This window comes from Python bivittatus, unplaced genomic scaffold, assembly GCF_059951505.1.
Source record: "Python bivittatus isolate LINGU-HERP-01145 unplaced genomic scaffold, Pbiv_v1 ctg000480_np1212, whole genome shotgun sequence".
Lineage (NCBI taxonomy): Eukaryota > Metazoa > Chordata > Lepidosauria > Squamata > Pythonidae > Python > Python bivittatus.
The window spans coordinates 75,244,128-75,271,901 of NW_028277075.1; the positions used below are offsets into that span (position 1 = coordinate 75,244,128).

Consider the following 27,774-nt stretch of genomic DNA (forward strand, 5'->3'; position numbering starts at 1 on the left):
TTTTATCTTAAGAACATATATAGGGTTGTGTGAAAACAAGATGAAGAGCTAGTTGCCAAGTATATGAGTACAGTAGTAGATTGGGCTGCAGAAGTGAGCTAGTGACTCAGCATTTTAGGTTACTACTCTGCTGCTGCGGCGGCAGCTGCTGCTGCTTTTGATGATAGTATTGTCAGGTTCTCAGAGATGTGTCAGAGTTGCCAATCTTGAAATTTTTTAAAAAATGGATATGGAAAATGGGAGCGTGTGCCACAGTAAGACTGAAATCAGCAGTAGAAGGGCTGAGATGTGATGCCCCAGAAAACTGGGGAGGTAGGAGAAAAACCAGTGCCTGGATTCAGACAATCATAAGACAATTCAGTTCTTGAAGGTTTAACATGTTGAACGAATCCAGCTATGGTTCACATGTCAATTGTGGTTTATTCAATCAGCAGTCTGACCTGCATGTTGAGAGAATTGGAAAGCCTCATATAAATGATAGATCCCTCATGATGCACAGTTGTTAGTGCCAGATACATTAATCAATCTGCAATATATACCCTAGCCTTGTTGGCTAGTGCAGCATAATTAGAAATTATCAAGTCTGCTGGACTACTGCCTTTACAATTGTTTTCATTCCAGAATACAATGGAGTATTAACTCCATTATTGTTTTCATTCCTGAGCACAATTAAGTTATCAACTCATTCAACAAATTTATCTTTTCCTGACCTGATGTGTCATATATCAGCAAGGACAATCCTTCCTTGAATTTATATTTTGAATGGAACAGTAATTACACATGTACAGGATCAAGCCCTGTATCACTGACAATTTTTCCATGTACTTAGTAAAAGAATGTGGAGTTTAGCAGCATATAAACTTACATGCCTCTTTTTATTTTTAAAACAATCTCCCTGAAACAGTTATAGGAACAAATTTCATGGCATTCAAGATAAATGTGAGGTAATTTTTATTCTCAGCCTTTAATTATGGTTCTTTGCTAAATGGACTATGGTGTCTCTAACAGGTAGATAAAAAGTAAAAATTCCATGAAGGTGATTGCAACTTCTGGGTTTTTGACAATATGGAAATGGTTTGCTATTGCCTTCTTTTAAGCAGATGGATAAAAGATCAGATTTCCCCATTATAGCACATCAGCCACAATAGAAACCACACTTGGTAGTTTATGCAATCTTTACACAGATGTTTTTTTGTTTTCGGTTTGCATTCACAGTTCTACCTTATGCTTTATAGGGGAGTTTTTTATACACAAGTTCATCTGAAATTACTTATCCTATTTGTTTCTAGAGTGGCTAGATGTACAAAGAAAGAAAGAAAGAATCTGCATTTGCAATAGTGGTGTGGAAGAAATTTAGCAGGCATAATTATCATACTTTATTTCCTTTTCTATCCAGCTACTTAAAAAAGCATAAACTCTGCCCAGTTGTACACCTGGACACAATACTTGCTGTCTGTGATGGTCCATAGACTCTGCACTTACTTGTGAAAAAACGGTGGAAGGCCAGACTCTAGATTAGAAATTCAGCTAGACTCCTTAATTTCATTGAGTTTTTACTCAGCCTGTTTCCAGTAGGCATATTTTCTGCATCATTTAATTACAGAATTTACATGAAAAAAGGAGGTGACCCTGAATTAAAGACCCCTGCAAAAAAGAGAAGATCATACAGGAAACGAATTCCCTGCTTTCACTACCATATTCTCTGTGGATCTAAAACAACCTTTTTATTTAAAGTATTGGTGGGAAATGTACTTTGGGGTAAATGCAAGAGATGCATTACAGTGGTAAATACAGCATTTCAGCCAAGGGATGATGCCTCTCCTTGTATAAGTTGGGGGGGAGTGTGATTAAAATGCTCTATTAGACAGGCTTTTGGTTCCATCCAGCAGAGCTATTTTTTGTTAGCAAAATTTTCTGGAAACCAGACTCCTCAACTCTTCCCTGATTTAACTTAATTCCCTCTGAACCATTTTTTCTGAGAATTCTTTAGATCTGTGTACTGAGAAATGCTAACTCCTATGTTCTGGGCAAATTACACAGATTAAATTTATACATTCCACTGAGCTTGGGCATTTCCTGTACCTCCTAATTAGAAGGACCTTAGCAGAGGAACATCTAGTGTTCCCCAGGGAATAATGCAATTGTGAAGACCAACAGCCAGATTGTTACCTTTAATGGACACAGGTTGCTCCCTTCCTGCATTCTTGAGTTCAGAGAATGGTGCACATGATAGATTCCCTCTCTCTGCGGGAAGGAACAATCTCAGGAAAGATATACTGCACATCATTAAGGGCAGTGTGGTCTTTCTCTGCTGGGCTCTTCGGTACCTCTGCAATGATTTCTACCTTTGGCCCTTCAGGTGGCTTGTGTTCCTTCTCTTTCTCAATGTTGTCTCCTGCACCTGGACTCTTGGCTTTGATTGCCAATGGAGCAGCAGCCAGTTCCTCACTGGGTCCCAGAATTCTTGTGTGTGTTCGCCGATTGGTACCTCGTCTCTTCTTGGAGCCATGGGCAAGTGCTAAGTACTGCCCCACGTTCTCCATCTCAGACAGACTATAGGCCATGGCCCGATGCAATTGCTTGTCTTCACTGGCAGGGTAGGCAAAAGAGGATCCAGCACTCTGTGGCCGTGGTAGGGCCCAGATGTCTACTGCAGAGCTTAAGACCTCAGGTTGCTCCTGCTGGATAGGTTCTACTGTGGCTGTCAAGTCATTGGTGGGGTCTAAAGGAAAAAAAAACAAAGGGAGGAAAAGAACAGTATCCCTTCATATTCCCTTCAGTTTTATCCTATGTGGTTCAGGAAGCCCTTCTCCCCCTAATACTGCACTCTACAGTACAGTATTAAATGAAAAAAAGGATTTCGTGAACTATATAGGGTTACAGAAGTAGTATTTATATAACAGTGAGAGAAACTGGGATTCCTTTTTAGTATTTATAATTGGAGCAACAAGAGAAGATTTTTTCCAATTACCAAATCAGTAGCCCATCCATTCTTGATCCCGAGGAGGACTCAGACAATGTAAACAAACAATCCTGCTCCCATTGGATCTTTCTATTGAACCAATATGATATGTCTGTTTTCTATAGTACAAACAGAGAATCTAGAGGCTGGGCTTAGAATTCTTCTGATGGGGGGAGTGAATAGCCCCTTCACCAGTTTTTGAATAACAAGCTATTCCCCATCTTAAATACTGTAAAGTATACCTGAGAGAGGTAAGAATGAAGGAGAGGCATGTGAAAACTATGTATAATTAGCTGCATATATTGCTGCAGCCCCAAGATGTTCCCATCCTCTTTTCTAGTATTATTTGAGTAGGTTGGATGGCCTGTCTCTGTTATAGAATATGGACTTTCATGGTAAATCTAATCTACCAGTTTTCTACAGTGTAGTTAGGATATTCTGCAGTGGGACATACACCAGAGCTGTCTCTGGAACCTCCTAGCAGGAGGGCCGCTAGTCCTTACTGGGACAATTTTCTGCAGCACTCTTGCTGATGGATAGTTTGGCCAAGGTATAAGAGTTAAACTTCTAGTGTCTAATGAAAGAAGACCATGTGGCTGCCTCCCAGGAGATTAGCTGTATCAAAAGCACCAAAGGAGCTGTGCTTCTAGTGGAGTTTGCCACAATTCCTTGTGAGGAAAATTTATCCTGTGGTTTTGGGCTAGTTTGATGTATGCCTTAATTCATTTGGAAATCATAATCAGCGAGGCTGTGCCACCCAGGTTATTCTGTCAGAAAATATACCATGAGGCTATGAATACTTCTGCCCTGCTTACAAGATCTTAATAGCTTGTCTGACATCCAGCTTGTGTCATCCTTTCTCTAGCTAGATTTTGGAGTTGGAGAAGGAAGAGAAGAACAACTTGTTGCCACAGTGGAAAACTGGAGTTCACCTCATGAAGTGGGTGGTGCTGTAGAAGTAGTTACGGTGCCCAGCTGGATGATGCAGAACTCCTTCCTTGCAAAGTGTGGTTCTGTTTCTGAAACCCACCTCATGGTGACTAGGAATGCCATTTTCCATATTAGGAGCTCTTTGGATAATTCTCAGAAGGGCTCAAATGGGGCTGGGGTTAGGGCTTGAAGCACCATTTGGTGGTCCCATGATAGATACTGATATAAAATGGGTTTCTTAGGGAGCTATCCCCCCCCCCCCGCTTAGGAATCTCTTGATGTCAGGAAGAACTGGTAGACTCTTGCTGCTTCTTAGTGTTAAGACTGATGAGAGGACTGAAAATTATCTTCAGAGACTGCATGGTTGTGGACTGCAAGCTGAGTCCTCCTGTAAAAAGGCCAGAATTTGGAGGCTGAGGCTGACACCAAGATTTCTCTCTTTTTGACCCATCTGCAAAAGGCTCACCATTCAGTCACATATAAAAATCTAGAAAGCTAAGATGGTCTGTATGGATTCATTGTCACATCCTAAGCAGATGAGGAGGTCCCACAGCTGTAACCAGAGCATTGTCAGACTTCCTTGGTCAGCTAGGTGAGAAGCTCAAAGAATAGAGTTCCAATGACATCAAGGTTCTGATAAGTAGGTTTATTGTAGCAAATCTAATGAAGCCATTATGAAAGAGTTCCAGTGTCTGCTGCGTATTGAATGCAAGCCTTTTTTATAGTGAAATCAAGATTCAAATTCTGCACCTCTTTCTCCTGTTCCCCTTCTTATGGATGTGGGCCTGGTGGTCATATTGTCTGTTGGGAGCTAGGTGTACTGGCCTTTTAAGAGGTTCTGGAGCTTCCTGGGAGTGAGTCATTGCTGTACATAGCTCCAAGAAATTTATTCTGTATTTTGCTTCATCTCTCATCCAGATTCCCTGATCTACTCAGCCTAAGCAAGGTAATTCCCTGCTTTCCCTAAAGGCTGGCATCTGGATGGGTTAGATTGGTGCAGGGGCCACATGATCCTGCCCTTAGAGATGGCTTCTGAGATATACTAATTAAAGGAACCCCTTACCTTCCCTGAGACCATTAAGCACACCTGGAATCTTTGGGTTATTAGGTTTTGAAAAGAGAAAAGTCTCCATTGAAGAAGTATGAACGGAATCTTGCCCATAATTTTGAATGGATGCAGGTGATCATCTGGCTCTAGAGACTATATCATGAGATCCAATAGGTTGGTCCATAGAAATGAAAGGACTAGTTGCTGGATGGTCTCCTTTCTCTCCTTTGGTGGGCAGATCAGAGCTTTCAGAACTGTACCTAGGTATTGTAAGCTATGCTCATCTGTGTTGACCAAGAATTTTATGTCCTAGAGGATCTGTATCATGAACCAGACATCCTCCTTTCGTTGTTTGATTGATGGTGATCAAATCAGTCGGTTGTCCAGGTAGGGTATATGTATATTCCCTGGGATCTGAGGTGGGTTATAATAGCCACCTATTATAACCTATTATAACTCATGAAGATATAACCATTATCTTCATGAGTTCTCTGAGTGACAATAATAGACCAAATGGAAGGTCTATTATTGGAAGGTCAAAGTAGCAAGAACTTTGATACTTGCATCTCAGGAACTTCTTGCATAATGAGTAAATTGGGTAGGTCTAGTAAAACCAGGGTATCCTATTTCTGGAAGCATTCTATGATAGATCTCAAGCTTTCCATCTAGAACCTCTGATACTTGATGTGGCAGGTGACTGATTCAGATGCAGAATGCCATGCCAGGATTTGTCATTCTTAGGACTAATGAAAAATATGGAGTGGGGAATAAGCCTGAAAACCCTTTGCGCTGTGGGATCTGTTTGATTGCCTGTTATGCTCAGGAGGTAATTTATAATCTTCAGGACTAATCAATGACCTGGAATGGGGTGAAGTAATCTCATGTGCGTATGTCAAATCTATTGTGTAATCTACTGAGATGTCCTTAGAACCCATGTATCTAACATGTGGATCTGCAGGTTAGGGAATTTTTCTAGTTCCCTCCCACAAGAAGCCTGAGAAAGTCATTGCTGTTTGTGTCTCCTTTTAATGGGTGGGAGAAGGTGTCCCCATGGGTTGGGGGTGAGGTTGGTGTGGTTTGTTTTGAAGTCTCTGCCCCTTCCAAGAAGGTCTATCTCCTTTGTGATCTGAAGATCTGTTTGGACACAGGATAGGCATACTGTAACCTGATGGCCTGCTGCCCTTTCCTTCATATCTTTTGTTGGTTGGAATAGAGATTTCTTTTTATACTATATCTGTATTAAGATATTGTCTGGGGCTTTTCCAAACAGTTTTCTACCCTTGAATAGGCCTAATATGAGGACTGAATCTGACCCTGAGTCCATGTTCCAGTGCTTCCATTAGAGACCCCTCCTCATGACCACATTGACTACCATACCTCTGTCACATATCTTCCTTGTATGCGAGGTCTTTTCCTTTATTATCCTTTTATTCTGACACCACTAAACCCTTTGAGGGTCTAGAAATTCTTTAAGTCTCTCAGGTAAGTAGGTGGAACTTGGAGAAGATATCAGATAGCACAAATACTTGGTTAACATAGGAACGAAGGAACACATTACATAACTAAAAGAGATAGGTTTTAAAACAGGTTTGTTTATTTTAGAAAACTATCTGTATCTCATCCGTTCTATCCCACCCTGGCTCTAAACCTGCATCTGAAGCAAGTGGGAAGGATACACATACCATTACAGGATGCCCTGACTCTGCTGCAGGAAAGACATGTATCAAGAGAACCTGACTCATGACAATATAATCCAGAAATGTGTAACCTATAGCTTTCAAGTCTATTTGTTGCGCTTCAGTTTGTCCTACTTTTTCAGTATCAACTATTATGGGGAAAATGTGAGGGATGAGCCGTGTGTGTTTGTATCCAGATTCAGGCAGGGATATGAAAGTGTGAGAAATATGATGATCCAGAGGGAGAAAGGAAGGAGGGCATGGAGTGGCATGTGGCCCCAGGGGATGAGAATGCAGCCCACTCCTGGTCTAGTCCCTGCATAGCTATCACCAGATAATGAGATGGGGTGCCCTCTTGTCTCCATGGATTTGCTTGTCTAGAGAGAAGTATGCAACTCCTCTTCCTCCGTTACAAGCATTTGCACCAAACCCCTTTCATTTTCCCTCCTAATACATGTCTGTTCATGGTTACCCCCAAATCAGTTTTATTACCTTGTACTTCTGCCACTTTGAGCTCCCCATCCTCATCAATTTCTACTTTCTCCTGTCCATGCTCAAGAACCCTGCAAAAGAGCCCAGTTTACTCTTTTTAGGAACTGAAACATCGGCCCCAATATATTTTGGCCAAGTACTGTGAGCCCCCTGGCTGTCCATGCAGAAGGGCAATATTGGTGATTTCATCTATAGCTTTTTCTGTCTAAGAACTATCAGCCAATTCTCAGCATTCTTCAGAAGTGTTCTAGAGCTTATTAGTTTGATGTGGCTACAGTAGTTATGTGGCCACAGTCTATATGGTTTTAATGTATTTATAATCACATATAAATGTAATGTTTTAATTCATGTTTATACCTCATACTTATTATATAAATATTCCAAGAACGGATGGAGGGGCTGTAATCTAAATAAATAATTTGACTGTGGGGAAAAAAACATAAGTTCTATTGAGTTGTTTTTAAAGAACATGAAAATCAACAAGGATAAATCTGAACATCTAAAGTCCTCCTGCTGGCTGTTACAGAAAACAGTCCACATCCAGAAATCTTCAAATAAACTAAAAGAAGATAAAAGGTTGAAATGGGAGAATATTCACCTACACAAAAAGCTTCCCTGAATATGCTGATAACTTTTAAATATTTTTTTTAAAACATCCTTTTAAAAAAGGTATAGGAGTAAGCAAGGCAAAAATAATTATCTTTTGGAAGGAAGCAGTAGAACAAATGTCTTACCTGTGGGTAAGAAGTATCTTTGAGCTTCTAATCTTTAGCGTTATTTCTACTACTACTCTTTCTGAAAAGTTACTTATGCTTAGCAGAAATGATTGGCTATCCCAAGAATCACAGGGTCATCCTCACTACCTCACCTCCTGGTGGTTATCCGTTTGCCATTGATATACTTTGTAGAAGTGGAGATGGAGCGGAATCCTATTCCCAATTCAGCACCAGGCCCAAAAGTAGTGTAGAAATCTGAAAAAGGAGGAGGAGGAGGAGGAGGATCAACGTTATTGCTGGGGGGGTGGGGGGGAGAGAGAGAGAGAGAGAGGGAGAGGGAGGATATAGAATCATAGAACTGTCATGATGGAAGGGACCAGAAAGATTGTCTAGTTCAGCCCTCTGCAATGTGCAGGAAAACCAATTTAACCATCTATGGGAGGTGGCTATCCAGCATCTTCTTAAAAACCATCAGAGATGGAGAACCTACAACCTCCATAAGTAAACTGTTCCACTCTTACTGTCAGAAAGTTTTTCTTTATAAACAAAGAAAACAAATACTTTAGAAGAAATAAATATTATAAACAAAATGTAGGTAGCTGCTACTTATATCTGTTATTTGTGGTCCTAGTTTCTGTGGCTATGGAAAATAATTCTTGTCCATCTTCTGTGTAGCTTCCCTTTATGTACCTGATGTACTGAAACCATACCTGGAGTACTGTGCATGATTCTGGGCACCACATTTCCAGAAAGATATAGACAGATAAGAGAGGGTTCAGAGGAAAATATAGGATACATACCATCATGTATCCTCTCAGCCTTCTTTTCTACAGACTGAACATCCCAAGTTTCTTCAACTTATCCTCATTGGCTAAGTCTTCCATTCCTGGATCATCCTTGCTGCCTTTCCTCTGAACCCTCTCTTATCTGTCTATATCTTTCTGGAAATGTGGTGCCCAGAATCATGCACAGTACTCCAGGTATGGTTTCAACACTTTAGAGTATTGAGGAGTAATGACTTCACCTGTCTTTGATATGATGCATCTTCTGATGCAGTCCAGAATTATTAGCCCTCCTAGCAGTTGCTTCACACTTCTGATTCACATTCAGCTTGTTGTCAATAACCATGCCCAAGTCCTTCTCAAATATATGTTTCCTAGCCATATATTCTCCATCATGTAGGTATACCGTATTTTTCCCCCCCAAATGTAACACCTTACAGTTCTTCCTATTAAACAACATCTTATTCCTCTCAGCCCAATCTTCCATCATGTCTAGATTGGATTGCAATCTTGTTTTATCATCTACCCAGACCTCTCACTTATTTATTCTCCATAACTTGATAAGCAGTCCATCAATCCCATCATCCAGGTCATTAATAAAATGTTGAATAATCCCCTAAGAGCTGATAGAAGCTTTCCCAAGTCAATGGGAAATATCTTTTGCTAATCAAGGAACAAGACAAAGAGGAATACAAATGTAATGGGAGAATTACATTTAGTTTTTTAATTTAATTTAATTTACTTGAATTGAGAATCTCAGGCATTGAAAAACAGGACTCAGGTCCCTAAGGGTAGATGGAGCCAGACTGAGCTTTAAAAAGCAGAAACTGGTTTCTTTGCCATAATGTGGTTTGCCTGGTTTGGCTCAGCATATTATATGAGCCCAGCCATTGTGGTTTTGAAACCATGGTTTATGGATTAGTGTGATACATAAACTCAATCAGCTGTAAGTTATTCAACAAATCAAGTTAAGCAAACCCTGGCCCGGTGCAATATATGAACCCATCCTCCAATGATGGCTTCTGACAAATTGTGGAATTACCATGTGCAACAACCAGGGCACAGAGGAGGACTGTTCTGCTGTTTGAGAAACCAAGAGAAGGGGGAATGCATACCCTTACCTGTCTGGCCTGGAGCATTATAGGAGCAATAGGAGAAAGTGCCACTTCCTGGCATGGTCCATGTAGGTACCCCTCCTGGTAGATCATTATAGGAGGAAAAGTCTTCTGTAAAGAGAAGAAGTTGAAGATTTTACAAGAACATACTAGATGTGGTTGTTTCAAGCAAAAGGCTTAGGTGGTGATGATGATGATGATGATGATGATGGTTGGTTGCACAGTCAGCCAGACTGGATTTGGCATTTTTACCCACTATTGAGTCCTTCTCAAGGACCTGAGATAGGCAGATGTTATTTAATGGTGTTAAAGATATCGTCGCAGGATACAAGCTGTTCCAAGTAAAGCTGCCTTTTGCAATTGACTATTATTATTATTATTATTATTATTATTATTATTGTATGTCACCCAACTCTCAACGATTCTGGGTGATATATAAATAATAAGAATCTGCAATGATATTAAATAAGCTTGAGCAGAGAAAGAAAGTTGTTTATAAAATGCATCCTTCAAAGAAGGAATGGGGCTCAGATATAGGCATAAAAGAAAGAAGCCTATAGCTAAGGAGATCAAGCACTGTACCCAAAGAGAAGTAAAATAAGTTGTGGTTAACAAAGCTGAACAATAAGGGGGAAATCTTTAGGCTTCTGCTGTTAGATATCAGGTTTTTTGGATGCCATCTGTCTGGTTCCCATATGCCTCTACAGGGCTTTTAGATAGAGGAGAAGACTCATAACTGATGATGCAAAATCCAAAAACTTTTAAATAAATAAAAATAATAAATCCAGAAGTATTTATGTAACAGAGGTAATCCCATATTTGCAAGGACTGATCAAGGATATTTCCAGAAAGTTTCATTTTTTTCCAGCTCTTGACTATCTGCAACTGCTTGAATGACATGTCGCTATCTGGATTCACAGAACTAGCAACCCATAATCAAATGGCCCCCAAAGCAGCTTGTCTGTTTTTATCAAACTACAACTCCAGCATACAACTTCTTAAAGTATGTTGGGTGTGTTCTAAAACACACCCATGGTTTATGCAAAGTAACATCAAGGCATGAACTCATATATAATTTGGCACAAATTGAGAAGTCACCTAAAAAAACCCTCAAGACTTACAATCCTGGTGTGAAGGGCCAGTTTCCTTAATAGATACATTGCATAAAAAGAGATTTCCAGTGATAGAAAAGTTGAACTTTAGCAGCCTAATAAATGAAAGACCTGGTTTTAAGGTTACAGTATGTGTTAAAGAGTGAATACCGTTCCTAGGCAAGGCGCGTTCTCTAAGCTTCTGTTTCTCAGCTACAATAAGGCAATTTTGATTGTTGCAAGAGTGCATGAGATCACATACATCAAAGACCTTTTTATGTTTTCAGATGCTCTAACAATAGTTGCAACATACATTGCAATACAACAAGTCTTCATCTAACATGGGAGTGTCTGTTAATTAAATGGAGGCCTGACAGAACCCCAGATAAGGTGGGGCCAGATTGGCTGTAAAAACCCATTCAGGTGAGCTTCCATCAGGAATAGCCCAAACCATGACTATGTTCACACATGGTCTATCAAATAAACTAGAATTTGGGTGAGTTTGCACATGATTTACAAACCACAGAAGCTGGCCTCACTAAATAACTGCTTGGATTCACAAAATATCATTGATAAGCTACAGTGGTTTAGTGTGATCCATGAACTTACATATATGATATGTAGATAACTCTTTTGCTATCCTTATGACTGATAACACTTGATATATTGGTAGTTGTAACTAATTTGGCTGTAATTTCCTGCACTTGGCGCCTTTAATAATTGCATTCCTTATTAATAGCTGACTATAGTAAAAAGTTGCTTATATAAAGTTGCTTCCAACCTTGTCTTGTATTTTTCAATAATGTGTAAATAACAACTGATATTATATTTTAATTACTGGTGCTATCTTCATTGTAACCTATGCAAAATAATGGGGTGCTACTATAATCCAAGGGTCCCCAAACTCTTCAGCTCATTGATCCCTTCATGAAGTTTCAAAATGTTCATCAACCCCCAAACATTTATTATATGAAAATAATTTAATAAATACTACTATAACAGTACTATGAATAATAATAATAGTAACAACAATAATAACAACAACAATGAATATTGACCACTTTGGGGAACCCTGCTATAATCAGAATGGCTTGTTGGTTCAACGGCTGTATGATTTTTGAATTGGCACTGTTTATTGCAATGATATGAATCCCAGATTTTGTGTTGCTGTTCTTGTTTATGAGCCTCTACATCGGGGTTTCTCAACCTCTGCAGAATTCTGGCTGGGGAATTCTGGGAATTGAAGTCCACACATCTTAAACCTGCTGAGGTTGAGAAATCCTGCTCTACGTGGAAAACGGCACACAAATCCTCCCTTTCTTTATACAATAAGGTAAGCGCAGCAACTCTTTTCCTGCCATTCTTCTGTCCCCCTTTTCCCTCTTCCTGCAGTAGAGAAGAGGCAGAGATTCATGCTTCTTTTCTTCAAGGCAAGGAAGAAGAAGGTAAATGAAAGAGTAATGCCACTGCCTTCTCTCCCATTTGATTTTTCTTCATTTTTAAGTAACTATTCTTAAGTGCCAGGCTGGAAATCACATGCAGTGGCTGGGCATCGTCCAAAGGTTTGTGTGATGGAAAAGAATAGCATCCTCCCAGTTCTGTTCAGCAGGGAGATTTCCTGCTGTCTGATTAATCTATATACCACTAAAACTCTCGTGTCTGTAACCTTCAATTGTGCATCATAGGGCAACAGTTTTTCAACCAAAGTACCTCAAATGGGCTAGCTTACCTAATGTGTCCAAAATCCAGGACCCGTGACTCCCCTTGGATTGAAATTTGGGAAAGTTGTGGCTGCCTAAGTGCTGCTGCGCCGCCACACTCAGCCATGGTTACATGACCATCATTTCCAATGCTCCCTGTCAGCTTCCCACAAGGAAAGTCAATGGAGAAGCCAGCAGGAAAGGTCGCACATCCTTCCCCAGCCTTCTTGCGCTCCCCCCCACACACACACGCACACAAACAGCAGGGCCCTCCTTCCCAGGCCCCCCTGTGCTTGTGCGCACACACACATCAGCACCCTCCTTTCTGGGCCTCTCTGTGTTCATATGCACCTTGCTCCCTCTTTCCCTGGCCCTCCTGCACTCCCACACACATGTACTCATGTGCCCACCAGTGCTCTCCTCCCTGGGTCTCCCTGGGCTTGTACACATGCACACACCCAACAGCACCCTCCTTTCTGGGCTTCTGTGCTCACATGCACCCTCTGCCCTCTTTCCCCGCCTTCCTGTGCTCCCACACACACACACATGCACACACCCACCAGCACCCTCCTTCCTGGGCATTCCTGTGCTCGCACACACGCACACACCGACGAGCACTCTTCTTTCTGGGCTCCCCACACACACACATCCCTGTGCTTGCACACACATGTGCACCCACCCATTTGCATACACCCCGTGTCCTCTTTCCCCACATGCACTGCAGCAACCCCACTCCAACTCACGTACAGCCTGCCAGGGCCCCCCACCCCCCTGCGGCACCCCCGCACTCCCTGCCTGGGACTTCCTCTGCTTCCTCCACTGTGGGACCCCTGCAGCAGGGTTATCTGTACAACACACCAAGCCAAACTCAGGGGCAGAATACAAATATAATTTACAACACAAGTGACTGTATGTGTCAGAGAGAAAGGGAATGGCACTTAATGGCATATACTACATGTTTATAACAACAATTAAGAAAACAAAAATATTAAAACTGGAAAACTAATGTTTTAGCCTTCATATTTTTCAGTTGCTGTACTGTAAACAGCAACTCTTTTTTTTTCAGTCAGAGAAGCTGAAAAAAGCCAAAATCAAAGCATTTTTCTTTAAAAAGGGGTGTGCGGATTAAGCCATTCCAGGAATTCTGTAAAAATTAGCATGAATGATAAAAATGTTTTCAATAAGCAAGATAAATAAGTATTCAGCAGTCGATTTCACTGAATTTGATGGAATTTATGGAAAAGTGGTTACAGGCTTATTAGATCATACAGACAGTGTTTGTAGGAACAGTTTGTATGAATTCTAGCAGTTTATTTCTGCTATTCAGGATTTAAACTAAGTATAATGAACATGCATTTCAAATATGTCACTGTGCCCAAAATCCTACATTCCAATCTGCAAATTTAATATATTTTTTCTTCATTGAACTGGCTATTATATATGCTTCTGATGTTTTATAAGTCATTCAACAACTCTCATTTTTGGAGGAATAAAGCAGGATTTAAAAAAAAAGTTTCAATTCTACAATAGAATTTAATTAGAAACATTAGACAAATTACTACCTTAAGCTTTCTGGGGGGCTTTAATGTACACATTTAATTTTAATGCAAATGAATAAAACAATATCTATCTGTGTGTGGGTCCACACTTGCTATCTCAGTCTCTTCCTCTCACTTTAGTATAATACTTAAAGTTTTGCCTGATCAAATATTCTGGATTGTGAGGCCTTGATGAATTTAGATCATATACCATACCACTTTGTACCTCTGTATGTTCAGTTGAAGAGAAAATTAAAAACAAGTCAAAAGCTGGATGTGAAATATTTTGGATATTATCCAAGAAAGCAGGAGAGGGGATAGTTATAATCAAAGCTGCAATACTATATCAAGTTTAAAATCAAATCATCATTTAGTTTACAAAAGTCAAATCCAATTTTTCCATTAAAAATATTGACACAACGGGTTGCGGGTTGTCTAGTTTTCACTAAAATTCCAATTTGTTTGTTGATTGTTATTTGCTTGAGTTCCAAGGCCAGCCCTAAATGTTTTGCTTCCCAAAGCAAAGGACAAATTGGAGCTTCCCATTTTTTCCCCATGTAGTTAGGTAGAGTTGGACTGGTTGTTGATATATTTATTATTCAATTGTTATATTTATACCCCGTCTTTCTTTCAGAGCTTGAGGCCCACAAAACACTCTTTCCATTCATTTTTATCCCAACAGTAACCTTGGAAGATAGATTGGGCTGCAAGTTCATGAGTTTCCTTGGCTAAACCCGGACTTTAAGCTGGATTTCTCCAGGGTTAGTCCAATACTTCTTCAATGGGGCTCTCAACTTCCAGAATTCCCAGTCAGCATGGCCAATACTAAGAATTCTGGAAATTAAAATTGGCCTAATTGGCACCAAGGTTGAAGGAGGCTGTTATCACCATACCAAGCTTTTGCTTCAAAACTGATGGCAAGGCAGCTCTCACCCCACCCCACTGCATTCAAGAACAGAACTTGGTCTTGAGTAGAGAGCAGGCTATCTCTACACACCACAAATTTCCCCCCTGCCCTGGCAACTGCTATCTGAAGCTACCGCCTGACTAATGAAAGGACTATCTATACCAGTGTTGTCGAAACTTGGCCACTTTAAGATGAGTGGACTTCAACTCCCAGAATTCCCCAGCCAGCATGGCTGGCTGGGGAATTCTGGGAGTTGAAGTCCACTCATCTTAAAGTGGCCAAGTTTCGACAACTGATCTATACTTAGTATGTGACTCTTGGGTAACAACTTCCTCATTAATAAGACTTTTGCCTAATCACCTTCATTTTGCATGCTCACTTTTAAATCCTCTCTATTTCTTCTTTTGGAAAATATTGAACAATGGCTGAAGAGCATTCAATGCTTGGGATGCTTCCTGTTTTTTTAAGAAAACAAAAGGCATCCATAACAAATCCCAGTGACATCAAAATGACAAGTATATAATGTCATCATACAAATATTACAGTCATGTACTTGTGTCATGACATCTGACACAATTATCTAAGTGGTGGCATTTGCATGATGACATCATGATGCACAAGTTACCAATTACCCTTACATACCTTAGATGCCTATGGCATAAATAGTTTTAATATATAAAAATGGGGACATACCTTTCTGACAGAACACATTTAATTTAGTCTTTGGCATCTCCAGATAAACAAGGGTCTTGAGTGGTAGGGCTGACCAAGACCTCACCACTGGAATATTGAAGATCTGCTGCTGTCAGTATTGACAGCATTGAGTTGAAAGTGCAGTCTCCAAGACAGCTGATTTCTACATCACGTCCCCTATGTGCTAGCTGTACCTACCAAGGATTTCAGTGAAGGGATCTTGTCCTTCGAAAAATTCTCTGAAGACCTCATCTGCATCCCGAAAGGTGAACATGAGATCAGGGGTCCCTGTTGTGCTGGGGAATATTCCCGTTCCTTGCAGAAAACAAATCAGACACCTGCCCGTCACAAATCGCAGTTTTCCCAAAGTGAGGAAGAAAGAGGAAGGAGTCTTAAGATTTGCTTAAGACAGCTGAGGCTGGGAATGATCCCTGTGCCCACAGAAGTCTGCAGCAGACCCAGAAGAAGCGGGGAGTCCTCTGCTGAATTGGACGGTGGGAAGAAGACCCCTGACTATAAAGGAGTGTAACTCTAAGAGATCACAATTCCTAGCATTTATGATTCACTCTTCAAAAAAGGGCATTTTTCCTGCCAGTGTCTCTTGCAGAGTCATGCCAGACAAGACAGGAGAGATGCTCTAAAATAAGAGCATCACACACACACACACGCACACACACATACACACACAAAGGGGACAGTTGTAGAAGCACTGATCAAATACTAAATCCCTTGTCATTTTGAACAGTTTGGCTTTTCGACAGAGGAATGTTTGTGAAACTGTATAAATTCTATCTCTGATAGGATAGAAAATCCTATCATGGGAAAAACATGGGATGTCATGCACAGTTTGAATACTGCCCTGGGGTGCTAAATGAACTCACATGTTTTCAGGGTGGCAGGGGAAAGCATAGGTTCCATAGGAGGCTAATTGTGACAACCACCAGCACTAACACACGAAACACATCCAATGCATGCACAGAGAATATAGCCTCATGTCAACTATCTCTGAAACATTCAGAATAGGATCCTTACCTGTACTTAGATTTAGAAGGCCCTCCAATCCATAGAGATCATAAAGGTCACGTTTATAATCTGGAAAAAAGACATGCAAAGGGACACAATTTCTATTTTAAACACATTCAGCTTTCACCATACGAGTTGCACAGTCCCACCAGGGTATCTAACCTTCCCACTACAATGCTGAGGCCCAACAGCTATAGCCAGCAGCCAACATTCAGCAGCAGAAAACCTGGAACTACTCCTGGTTCCTTGGCAAAGATCTCTGGGCCTTCCTTAGCAAGAGACAAAGGGAAGGCAGAAGACCTAGGGATAGCTCCATGGGTATCTTGGGAGAAGAAAGATCAAGGAATGGGGGTTGCACAGCAACATAGTGAGTTATGAGTTACTATATATACAGAGGCTACTGTGTCATGCAAGGAAGGAAAGCTAGAAGCCATCCTAAAGTATATAGGGAGCAGTTCAGAAAAGAACAATCCTAAGGACTGAAAGCAGGATGGGGCACACAGAAGGTTCCTGATTTCTTACCGTCTGACAGCACTTCATATGCTTCTGCTATCTCCTTGAATTTTCTTTCAGCATATTCCTTGTTCCCTGGGTTCTTATCTGGGTGCCATTTCAGCGCATTCCTCCTGTACCTACAACATTCCAGGGGAGAAAGCTGATTATGATAAACCATTTCATTGCTAAGCCAAGAGCTTACTCTCTGGTCTCAGACAGTGTGACAGCCATCAGTTGGCAGCCAAATAAACCAAAATTGAAGAGCTTCTCTGATAATAATCTTCCCCAGAAGGTATTAATGGCTCATAACTACACCGGTTTTAATTGTCCAACTTCATCTGAATATATACGTACATTTGTTAAAGGATGCTTACTATGACAGTGTTATGAGCCACAATTCAGAATCTGATTCTGACCCTGACTTTGAGGATGTTGCTCCAGTTGAGCCTCAGGATTGTCAGCCTCAGGAATCATTAAGCCAGGGTTCATTTGAGGCTGATCAGCCACAGGCATCTCCTGTTCAGCTGGAGCAGTCAGATGATGAGGCACAACTCCCAAGCCCCAGATCTAGACACAGGCAGCAGCGAGCAGAGCAATGCTCTTCAGTGAGGTTCCTCACTAGGCAAAGGGCGAGGCATGAGTAATTGCAGCCAGCTGTTTGTAGACAGATTTATGTAGCTGCTTTGCTTTCGGTCTTTGTTGGAAACAACCGTTCAGAATTCCAGCTTGTGACTCTTGTGCCTGCTTCTTGTTTGTGACCCTTGGACCGGCTGGCTACCTGATTTGGCAATCTGTGACTCTTACAATGTATCTGGACTACTCTCCTGCTTCTTGGATTGTAATAGGCACTTTTCAGGCAAGTGCTCTTTGCTAGGCATTTGAATTATGATCCTGTCTGCTGTTATCTGCATAAATGGTAGTAAATACTTCAGCTCCTTAGTAACTGTGTCTGTGTGTGTGTGCCTGCAACCTTGAAACAGAACAGAAAGTACAGCAAGCAGAGTCACTACAAAAAATAATCACATTGTACATATTTCATATGTATGGCTAAATAACATTACTGTTTCTTGGAGCTTACAGATCAAGTTTTCTGCATCCCCACAAAAAGACAAGATTAAACATTAGCCTCCCTTGTATCTCACTCCAAATGTCAATCTGAACAGTAAAGAATGTTTAACTGTATGCTATAGTTCCTGTCTCATACAATACAATGTAGTAGGAGTGTGCAAACTGTTTTAAATCTGAACTGTTTTGAGTTTGAAACACTCTGCCCCACTATGAGTGCTATTTCATGTATCAGACAGGCCACTTAGAGCACTTTGGAAGTGTTTGAGCTTGAGACATCTCTGTTTTAATCTCAAAACACTTCCAAAACATTCAAAGCAACCCATTCACTTGAAATAGATGCACATTCAGAATAGATGCATATTCAAGCTTTTAATTCAGAATGCTTAGAACTGAAAAGGTTTTGCGCAGTCTTTTCCAACCTGGAACTCTCCCAGATGTGTTGGATTCCTACCACCCTCAACAAACACAACATACAGAGTGATGCGTATTAGCTTTAGGTAACAAAGGCTGTAATTGTGTAGCCCAACTCAAACGAAAGGTATCTGACTGGGGAAGGCAGATCCAGTAGCCTTACAGACGGGCAAAGGGAGCTCGGAGCAAGGGCTACTTACGCCTTTTTAATATCATCTGAGGAGGCAGTTTGTGGGACGTTGAGTGCTTGGTAGTAATCAACCATGGTGCTGTTTCTTTTGGGTGAGGCCAGCTGTAAATCAGGAGAGAAAATGAGGGGGCTGTGATATATGCCATAGATTTACACTGCTGTCTGGCAGTTCAGGTATACAAGTACACACTCACACTTTAAATAAATGGGTTTTGGTACCGGGAGACCTTGCCAAAAACACCAGTCCTTTCCCTGAGGAAAACGGAATGGAAATCGAGCTGATAGAAGAACAGATAGCAATTCCAAGGTGTAACAAAATTCTGCAGCAAAGACTCTCAAGGCAGGGCACTACTTTTCATTTTCGGCTTCAAAATTAGGGCAGGCACCACAATTCTTGGAGCCTTCCATCATGAAGCACCACACCACTGTCTTGAAGCTCCGCTAGGGGTGGAGAGAACATTTTGAATTTGAAACATTTCAAACTCAAAATGCTCCCTTTTGAGTTTGAAACAATTACTTTGAGTTCAGAATGAGTTGCTCCGACCATTCTGGAAGTGTTCTTAGCTTGTAGGAACCCCTGTTTTGAATTCTCAGCAATGGTCAGAACAGCCCACTGCACACTCATAATAACTGTTTTGAATTTGAGGCAGGTTATTTCAAGCTTGAAGTGCTCCGATTTGAAAATGTTTCATACATCGTCACAGTGCATCTTTGCTTCTCAGTTCCTTGTTACGTGCTATATTTTAGACAAGCAGGTATGTGGCTGGCAAGCATACAATGCTGAAAGTTTGTTCCTAGTTCCCAACATCATGTTAAGCATTCCTAGCGTCATTCACCTCTGTCATCTACTGCCAACCCCAGCTGAGGCCTCTTTTCATACAAAACAAAAAAGAAAGTCCCAAAAATTATGGCAGTGAGTCACTAAAAGGGAACGGGCTTGCCCAATTTATGGCCCTCGTGCACTGTGATAGTTTGCCCCCTGCTTACGGAGATGAGACCTGCAAGAAAGCTGCCACCTTTTACAAAGTAGGGGGAATATCTTTGTTGACCTCCATATTCTATTTTGCTGGCAGCACACGTCCAGCCTACCTTTGCCCCATATCCAGAATCAGCAATAAGCAATTCACACGCCATAGGAAGCTGTCTTACCCTGAATCAGATTGATTCATCTAACGCTGTATTGACAACACTGATTGGCTGCCAGGACAGGAATTTCTCCAACCATCCCTGGAAGTACTGAGGACTGACTCTGAGACCTACCACTGAAACATGGGACCTATCGCTGAGCTAGATCAGTTGCCCTATGGCTTTGTGCTAAAAGAACTGAGTCAAAGAGGGAGGCTGTTAGAGAAATAGCAGGATACAATAACAGGCTCAGAATCTCTGCAAAGTCAGGTAGGAGTTCTTAGAAATTAATGCACTGATTGTAAGTATTTCTGTGAAGTAAATTTTGCTAAAATCAGTAAGGTTTTCTTTTACATAAAAATATGCAGGTTCAGTTGCTACAATATCAAGGATATGCTTTGAAGACCTGTACAACTACTTTGCAAATATCTGGATTTATTAGCCACAGTCACCGTTCATGGAACTGCTAATATATGGTGAAATAATGCAGTTATTAAGAACCAAACCAAACCAAACCTTCCTTTTCAACCCTGTATTCTAATGTCTCTAGTTCCTACTTTTTTTCCACTTATCGCCCTGGATATTTAAGCCATGGCTTACATTCATTCAACTTATGTATTTGCTTTAGGAGAAAGAACAAGTGAAAATGTGTGCATGTTATCTGCACTGCGCTTCAGTACCAGCGCTCTTCATACCTGCAAAAGCCTCTGTTTCTGCCTCTGGCTGCCTTGGGTATAGGAAAGGACAGTGGGAGCACTCCATCATCCTTTCACCTTTATCTTCTTTTGATCAGCAGGTGCTGCAGCCAATGGCAAGCATGTGCAGATTGTGATGTCAGGGGTGTGATCCAGGGACTTCTGGTCATGGTCAAGGGAGATGGGAGCAGAGAGGGGAACTCCAGACCAGGAAGTGGTTCCCACAGTGTTTTACGGCGAGGTCTTCATTAGTGTGGTTAATGAATCCCATGAAATGGCTGCGTTATTCTAATTCACACTATTCGAAATGATATTTCTATGGAAAACAGGGTAACTGGTTCCAGCTCGAGGGAAATAGGCAATGAAAATTTTAAAACATAAATTTGTATATGTATATTAATGAAATATGACAGTAAAGGAGAAAAAAGAATATACTTATAATTTACATTTACTGTTAACAAAGTCACAGAATAGTTATAGAAAGCGAAATAAAAATAAAAAGCTTCTAAATATCATTCCTAAAAGTGAGCTTACACCGACAAAAACATCTTTATTGTCTCTCAATCTCCTTGGAGATGTTTGCAAACCGCAAGAAGCTGATGCAACTTTACCTTTTTCTTTTATTTCCCCTGCACAGTTTATAATATTGCACATCATAAATTCAGGCATTCCAATATCTTTTCCTATTTTACCATTGCTATGACCACATTCATGTCATTCAATTACATCAAATTTTTGCTCTAATTAATAATGAACCTCTTCTTTTTTGAGCGTCACTGTTTTTCTCTGGCAGAATCTTGCTTTTCTCCATTCTGCATACACAAAACATAGCAGTATCTATAGTATAATATATACATTTATCTGCAACCATAGGTTTTAGCAAAATTCGTATAAAATTACAACAATCCATATCAGTTCAATACCCCCCCCCAATATGAACAGCACTATTTGTCAACATCTGCTTTCCTATCTTCCTTGTGGCCATTGCAAGCAATGCAACTTGCTTTGTTACACGTTCGTCTACATCAGTCAACAGAAAATAGATTTTTTCTTCTAAACTAGACTGATTCAGTTGGATTAACAAAGGCATGATGAATCTAGCTCTAGGTTCCTGATATAATTTGCAATGTAATAAGTAATGGATCAGATCTTCCACCTGTGAGTTAATACAAATGTATAAATGGTGTATAGTGGGTCATCCTTTATATCTTCCATCCAAATAGGCTGTTGGCATTGTTTGAAAACGTAGTTCTGTGAAAGGTTGTCTCAGGGAATGGGATGTAAGAGACTGTAAATAATATGACATTCCTTGTCCATCTTTAAAAGATCGATACCACTTGGCCAATTTAAGCTTCCAAACCAAGTGGTAAGTGATCACTCTCTGGTCTATCTATAATATCAAAACACTGTACTAATGGGATCAATGAGGGCAATATGAATATATAATTAATCACAGCCCCCCTCTGTGGCTGACTGATATATAAGAACCCCCAGATTGATCCCATTGTGATCCATGTAAACTGACCATTTGTAATTTATATATTAATTTAAGTAGTTCTAATCCACGCTTATTCTGGATTTTGTCATGTGACATATGACCCAGAGGGAAAATGGCCTCCATTTCAAAAAAAGCCTTTATCCTTTGAGTTCAGTATTTCCAAACCTGGGCTGATTCTAGCATTAAAATCCCCGCAAATAATTAAATCTACACGTGGGATGATGTAACATATCCACTAATGCCTGTTCCAGGTTATCCCAATTTACCTGTTGTCTAGGTGGCACATATCGTATTTTTCCGACTATAAGGCGATATTTTTTCTAAAATCCTTACCCTAAAAATTGAAGGGCGTCTTATTCAAGGAAGTCAGCCAAGGAGAGAACCGCGAGGTTGCAAAACTGCCCATACTTTGTTTCTGCAAAGAGGCTGCTTCCTATTGCTAGCCTCCGATCACGAGTGAAATAGCTTGTCTCCCAAACAGACTTCCTCCAATCATGAGCCTGATGTAACTGATGTCAGCTGATGCTGAACAAACCAATTAGAGGAAGGCTGTTTGCAGAGACAAGCTATCGGCAGTTTCACTCGTGCTTGAATGTAATCAGTTATGCAAAAGAGCCTGGAAATAGAGCTGCAGAGAGACGGTTTGGACCTCCTCCCACCGAGTGAATCAAGTAAATGTTAACTAATTACTAAATAAAAATGTGTTCTGCACTGTCTTTAAAATATTGATTTAATTTGGGGTTGGAAAAGTGGGGGGCGTGTTGTACATGGGGGCGTCTTATTGACGGAAAAATACGGTAGATGTTACCACACATTAACATTCTCCTCTAAATTTCAGCCTCAGTATCTGAATTTCATCTATATCATAATTTCCAGGATTAATTTCTTCTATTCGCACATCAAGATGTACTGCAATTAGGCTCATTAAACCCCCTTTAGCATGACTCATCTTTTGGTCCCTCTTGGCCCATTTATAAAAACACATACAGCCAGGTAATGCTATCACATTATTTCCCATCAACCAAGTTTCTTGGAGAAAAATCGTATCATAATCTTGTAGAAAATGAAAAAAAATCCCCATCTGTGCATTTACCTGCCCATGCAGCAATGTTCTAGGATATACAGTACATTTGATTGTAGATGTCTTCGTGTTAGTTTTTTGTCAACTCTGTTTATTAACCTCAATTTGGATTTGGATCTGATGACTATTTTGTCTACTACTCCTGCAAAATTGTTGTTGTGTTGGAGTATGACATATCTGTTGGCCTCTGGTCCTTTCTTTGAAGTGTTTGAATCATCCTCTGGCCATTTCACTTGTTCTATTAAGTGTTACATTCCTTGTGTATCTTTGTAAACACAATTATTTTTAACCCAGGGATATTTGGTATAAACTTGTATGTTGCATCCTGGGCTTCCTTGAAGTATCTTGAGTTCAATTCTAATTCTGGCTGCTTTGTTCTGTGCACTGCTGCAGGAGTCTTATAAACTCCTGCACTACTCATCTTCATTGTTTTACCCATCTCAGCTTGCGAGGGATTTCGTGATGCTCAGTGAATCACCGGCTGTTCCAGATTATGTCAGTTTGTATAACTCCCTTCATGATCCTTAACAGTGTTTACTGTATGTTGCTTTGCCAGAGATCTTTCTTTTGACAATTCATGTGTTATTGGGAGGTTTACTTCTGCACTAGTTAAGCCTTTCCCCAGCTCCATTCTTTCACTATCCTTAGCCAGGTTGTAATGTTCAATATCCTCCATTTGTTAATTGGTTCAGGTTGTTTTTATAAACTTCATAGTGTGTGTAATTTTGGAAGTTTCTCATTACCCCCATCGAACATTTAATGCATTTTTTTTCTTCATCACCAAACTAGCCGTTGCTATAGATTCAAAAGTCACGATTGCGCTGGCATTTATATAGTTATAAAATAGATATTCAACTTTATTTATATATTTTGTTGAGAGGCCAATTACATCTAAAGATTGCATCAGATGAACAACGTGTATTTTTCAATCAAACTGGGTCTGCAAACCCCTAGGTTTGGGATAGTTAATAAAGGTCAGTTTAATGGGGATCAATTATAAATGCCAAGTATTTTGTTCAATCTCAATATTTATTGGATAGTTCTTAAAAGAGGAAGCTTTGCTGGAATCAACTTGTGTGTTTATTAAATTCTATGCATTTACTGTCTGCTTCTAATTGGACGGGGCTTACTTGTTTGCCCCTACAACTCTTTGTATTTAATTTGTTTTGTGATACCTGGTTCTCTTTATTCTCCTTGTATTTGCACTTTTTTCTCCCTGAACTATTCAGAGACTTTTCTGATTGTTTCCCCTTTTTGCATTCAGTTTCCATGATATGCCGCAGCTTGTTTAGCTTGAATTTGTTTGTTGATCTGCGAGACTCCAGGCTTTTAATGTTTTTACTTTTCTTGACTTGATTTCCCTTTGTATTAGCCTTCTTCCTGAGTTTAATGCCTCCCTTGGTATTTTTATTTGTTGTTTCCCCGTTATAATTTCTATCTCTTCTCCTTCAAGATTGAGAATATGGCCGACTGTGCTGGTAGATATTCCACGGGGGTGTCTTTTGGTTTATGTTCTTTTTCATTTATTGTTTTAAGTGTCAATTCCATCAACTCGGTAGTAGGTCTTTACACTCTGCTAAAAAGGATTTCATTGTGGAGATATCCTGCGCCCAAGTGTAGGCTAGGCTATTTAGATCCTGTTGTTGTTTGCTAAATATGTTTGTTAATGTTAGCAAACCTAATCTTAATGATTCATTAGAATTTCCAATTGTTAAGCCTGGAGTTGGAGAGTTATTTATATCCTCAGCCTCCTCACCTCCCGGCATAGTCCAATTCCTCTCTATAGGAGTATCATTTATTGTCAGTGCCTAAGATTGTTGATCCATGAGAGCAAATTCTTTGGCTAGGTTTACTCCAGTTTCAACTGGCTCCGTTGTAAACATACAGTGAGGCCCAATGACCAGTCATGAAATGACTTCACTATAGGGCCTTCATTTGGGGTATTGGAGCCATTGTCCAAAGAAGAGTTAGGTGAGGGTCTTGTTCGGGGGAAAAAATATGAGATCTTGGCTTGGCTTCCTCCCTCTTTATAATCTTCTGCTACTGCAGTCTCTGGCTGTAATCCTACTTGATGATAGCCACTTCTTGTGAGGACCATTTTAAGTATTTAAATAATAATAACAGCCCTCCTTCTCATTATGTTCCCAGTCATTCTTCCATCCTCCTGCAGTAAGTATTCTCAGCTTTACTAACTGGCTGCCTGTATTATAGTTGGGAGAGCTAAAATAGGTTTTGTGAGATAAGAGGCTTGGAGTTCCACCTTTAGTTTACATTCATTGTTCTCGGCATATCACTTCCGCAATAACTTAGCTTGTCACAGTCAAACCACGGTTGATATTGATGCTATGTGCTTCAGTTAAAAAAAACTCCTCGATGTTTATGGTACAAAATTTAAAATTATCAGTTGGTGCTCACATGCGTGCAGCCTCTTGCGTCACCATCTCACCAGAAGTCCTTCTATTCTGTTTCTGTTCTATAGAATAGAATAGAATAGAATAGAATAGAATAGAACAGAACAGAACAGAACAGAACAGAATAGAATAGAATAGAATAGAATAGAATAGAATAGAATATTCTAGATTCTAGAATAATTCTAGAATATATATTTAATAGAATAATTCTAGAATAGAGAAACTATATTCTATAGTCCTTCTATTCACAGGAGGCCAAGTACATATAACAGCCAATAAACCTAACTAACAGTAACCCTAGCAGCATCTAAAACCCAAACTGTAACTGCGCACACGCTAGCCTCTCATAAACTGAATTTTGAGTTGCATTAAACATGACCTGGTATCAATTTACAATTAGCACTAAATTGAATATTGCATTATTCAAACTTGCATTAATCATGAGTTTACATTCAGGGCCTAATCACCAACCTAGAAATGGAACTAGAAATATGTGATGTTCTCTGTGATTCAAAATAACAAAAGGAATGAATGAAACTATAAAACAGTCAAAACAGTGGCACATTACTATGTGCCACTGAGCGATGCTGTTTTGTGCATTGTTTGCCAAGCTTGCTAGTATTCAGTAAGCTTAGACCTAACTTGGACCTAGAACATATAAAGCTGTCTCTGAGCCTGTGCAAAGTATTATTTTCTTTCAGCTGAGGTACTGTCACTTGGAATTGTGGGGCAAGACTTTCCAACAAGCAGCTTCAAGGCCAGCTGTGATCCGTGCCACCTGGATTTTTAAATGAATATTTTATGCATGTTCTGACAATAGCTGGAGAGTTTCATTCATAAATTAATAAATGTACTGAAATGTGCATTTATGTGCAAATACTTGCTTTGGGAAAGTAGTAAAATGTGTTCAGAAGTTGTCGGCCTTTCTTTAGGGATATCTGTTTTCCAAAATGTGTATATAGACATTGAATCATTGTGAGCTACAGAAAACTAAGTTTGGATTGGAATCGTACACGTCTTTCCTGTTTGTGCTGATTACAGCTTATGTCACAATAAATTAAGCAAGGACAAAACACAGTCCTTCTTTTCTATTCTTGTTTGTGTCTAGGTGGAAAATCCATAAATATTCTCAAGACCTATTGTAGACTTCAATAAGTGATGGTATCATGTAATAAATAGGAGAATATAATGAATAGGTGGTGTATGCCTTGTCTACTAATTTCGGTAGTGAAGCTATGAGAGTCATAATTAACAAAGACGTCCTAGAGTTGCCTTGCTTTGCTTCTGCGTACAGAATGTCACACAGACACTCTGTTTATTCACTCAGTTTATATTCTTTTTTGTACCCCCAGATGATGTTTAACCTCCCTTTAAAAAATGAGGCAATTGCAAAAATAAAAATTATAAATTTCTACATGCTCTGAACATACAGTACATCTAAGTTATGACTTTAATGTCATTAAAAAGTCAACATTTTTAAAAAGCAGAAACAGCATTAAGCAAAAATAGATTTCATATGAGAAGTTGGGACACAATATTAGACTGAAAAATCTGTTGTATAAAGCGCTCCAGGATTTGGCAGAAGCCTCATTCCAGTAGTAGAAGGCAAGAAATGTTACCAGCATTCTTCAAGCGAATCCAAGACAGACGAGTTGCACAGGCATTCAACTGTAGCAAAATGGCTGAAATGGGATAAAGTTGTGGTCAAAACAGGGATGGAGCACAGTTGTACGTTTGTGTGGGTCGAGAGAGCAGAAGGAAGAAGTTAGCGGAGAGCATGAGGGACAGACAGCTCACAGGGATTGCCAGTGAGATGAAGTGAGCCGGTCTACTGATCTGCACATCACTACCCCTGGTTGGTTCAAGTGTGGCAGATGTGGGGATGTAGAGTAACAATAGAAGAGACTATATGTAGCTCAGAGTTGAACTATGGAGTCCTTGGGGTTCTCTGAGCTTGGTTGTTTTCTTGCAAACATTTTGTTACCTGGCTAGGTAACATCTTCAGTGATAGAATGGAGTGGGGTTTGCTCTCTGTTTATAAGATAAGCAGAGATTAACATCAAGTTTAACACCAGGTGAACAATCAAGCAGTAAACAATACCCAAATCAAGGAACTACCAAGGGGGG

The 27,774-nt window shown here is 40.1% G+C and overlaps 1 protein-coding gene across 2 annotated transcripts; it reads right to left on the bottom strand.

The window, feature by feature from the left end:
- Window positions 1-885: 885 nt before the first annotated feature.
- On the bottom strand, window positions 886-22,775 carry LOC103050266 (dnaJ homolog subfamily B member 2-like). Of its 2 annotated transcripts, none has more exons than XM_025168487.2 (9): window positions 22,489-22,775; window positions 18,848-18,939; window positions 17,196-17,305; window positions 16,683-16,742; window positions 15,849-15,965; window positions 9,728-9,832; window positions 7,977-8,079; window positions 7,109-7,179; window positions 886-2,722 (listed from the first exon to the last, which is right to left on the bottom strand). In XM_025168487.2, the coding sequence occupies exons 2-9, from the start codon at window positions 18,910-18,912 to the stop codon at window positions 2,211-2,213; spliced, it is 1,143 nt and encodes a 380-aa protein (XP_025024255.1). In that variant the 5' UTR covers window positions 18,913-18,939; window positions 22,489-22,775; the 3' UTR covers window positions 886-2,210. The 2 variants fall into 2 exon arrangements, with proteins under 2 accessions (XP_025024255.1, XP_007419858.2); XM_007419796.4 differs by lacking the exon at window positions 22,489-22,775 and adding an exon at window positions 20,658-21,007.
- Window positions 22,776-27,774: the final 4,999 nt, after the last annotated feature.

What these genes read in the sequence shown, in the direction of transcription:
- LOC103050266 (XM_025168487.2), bottom strand. Translation starts at nt 18,912, where the DNA reads ATGGTTGATTACTACCAAGCACTCAACGTCCCACAAACTGCCTCCTCA. An exon ending in TCAGATGATATTAAAAAGGC is followed by an intron (nt 17,306 to 18,847) that starts GTAAGTAGCCCT and finishes GGAATGTTGTAG; the next exon opens with GTACAGGAGGAATGCGCTGA. An exon ending in ATATGAAGTGCTGTCAGACG is followed by an intron (nt 16,743 to 17,195) that starts GTAAGAAATCAG and finishes TCTTTTTTCCAG; the next exon opens with ATTATAAACGTGACCTTTAT.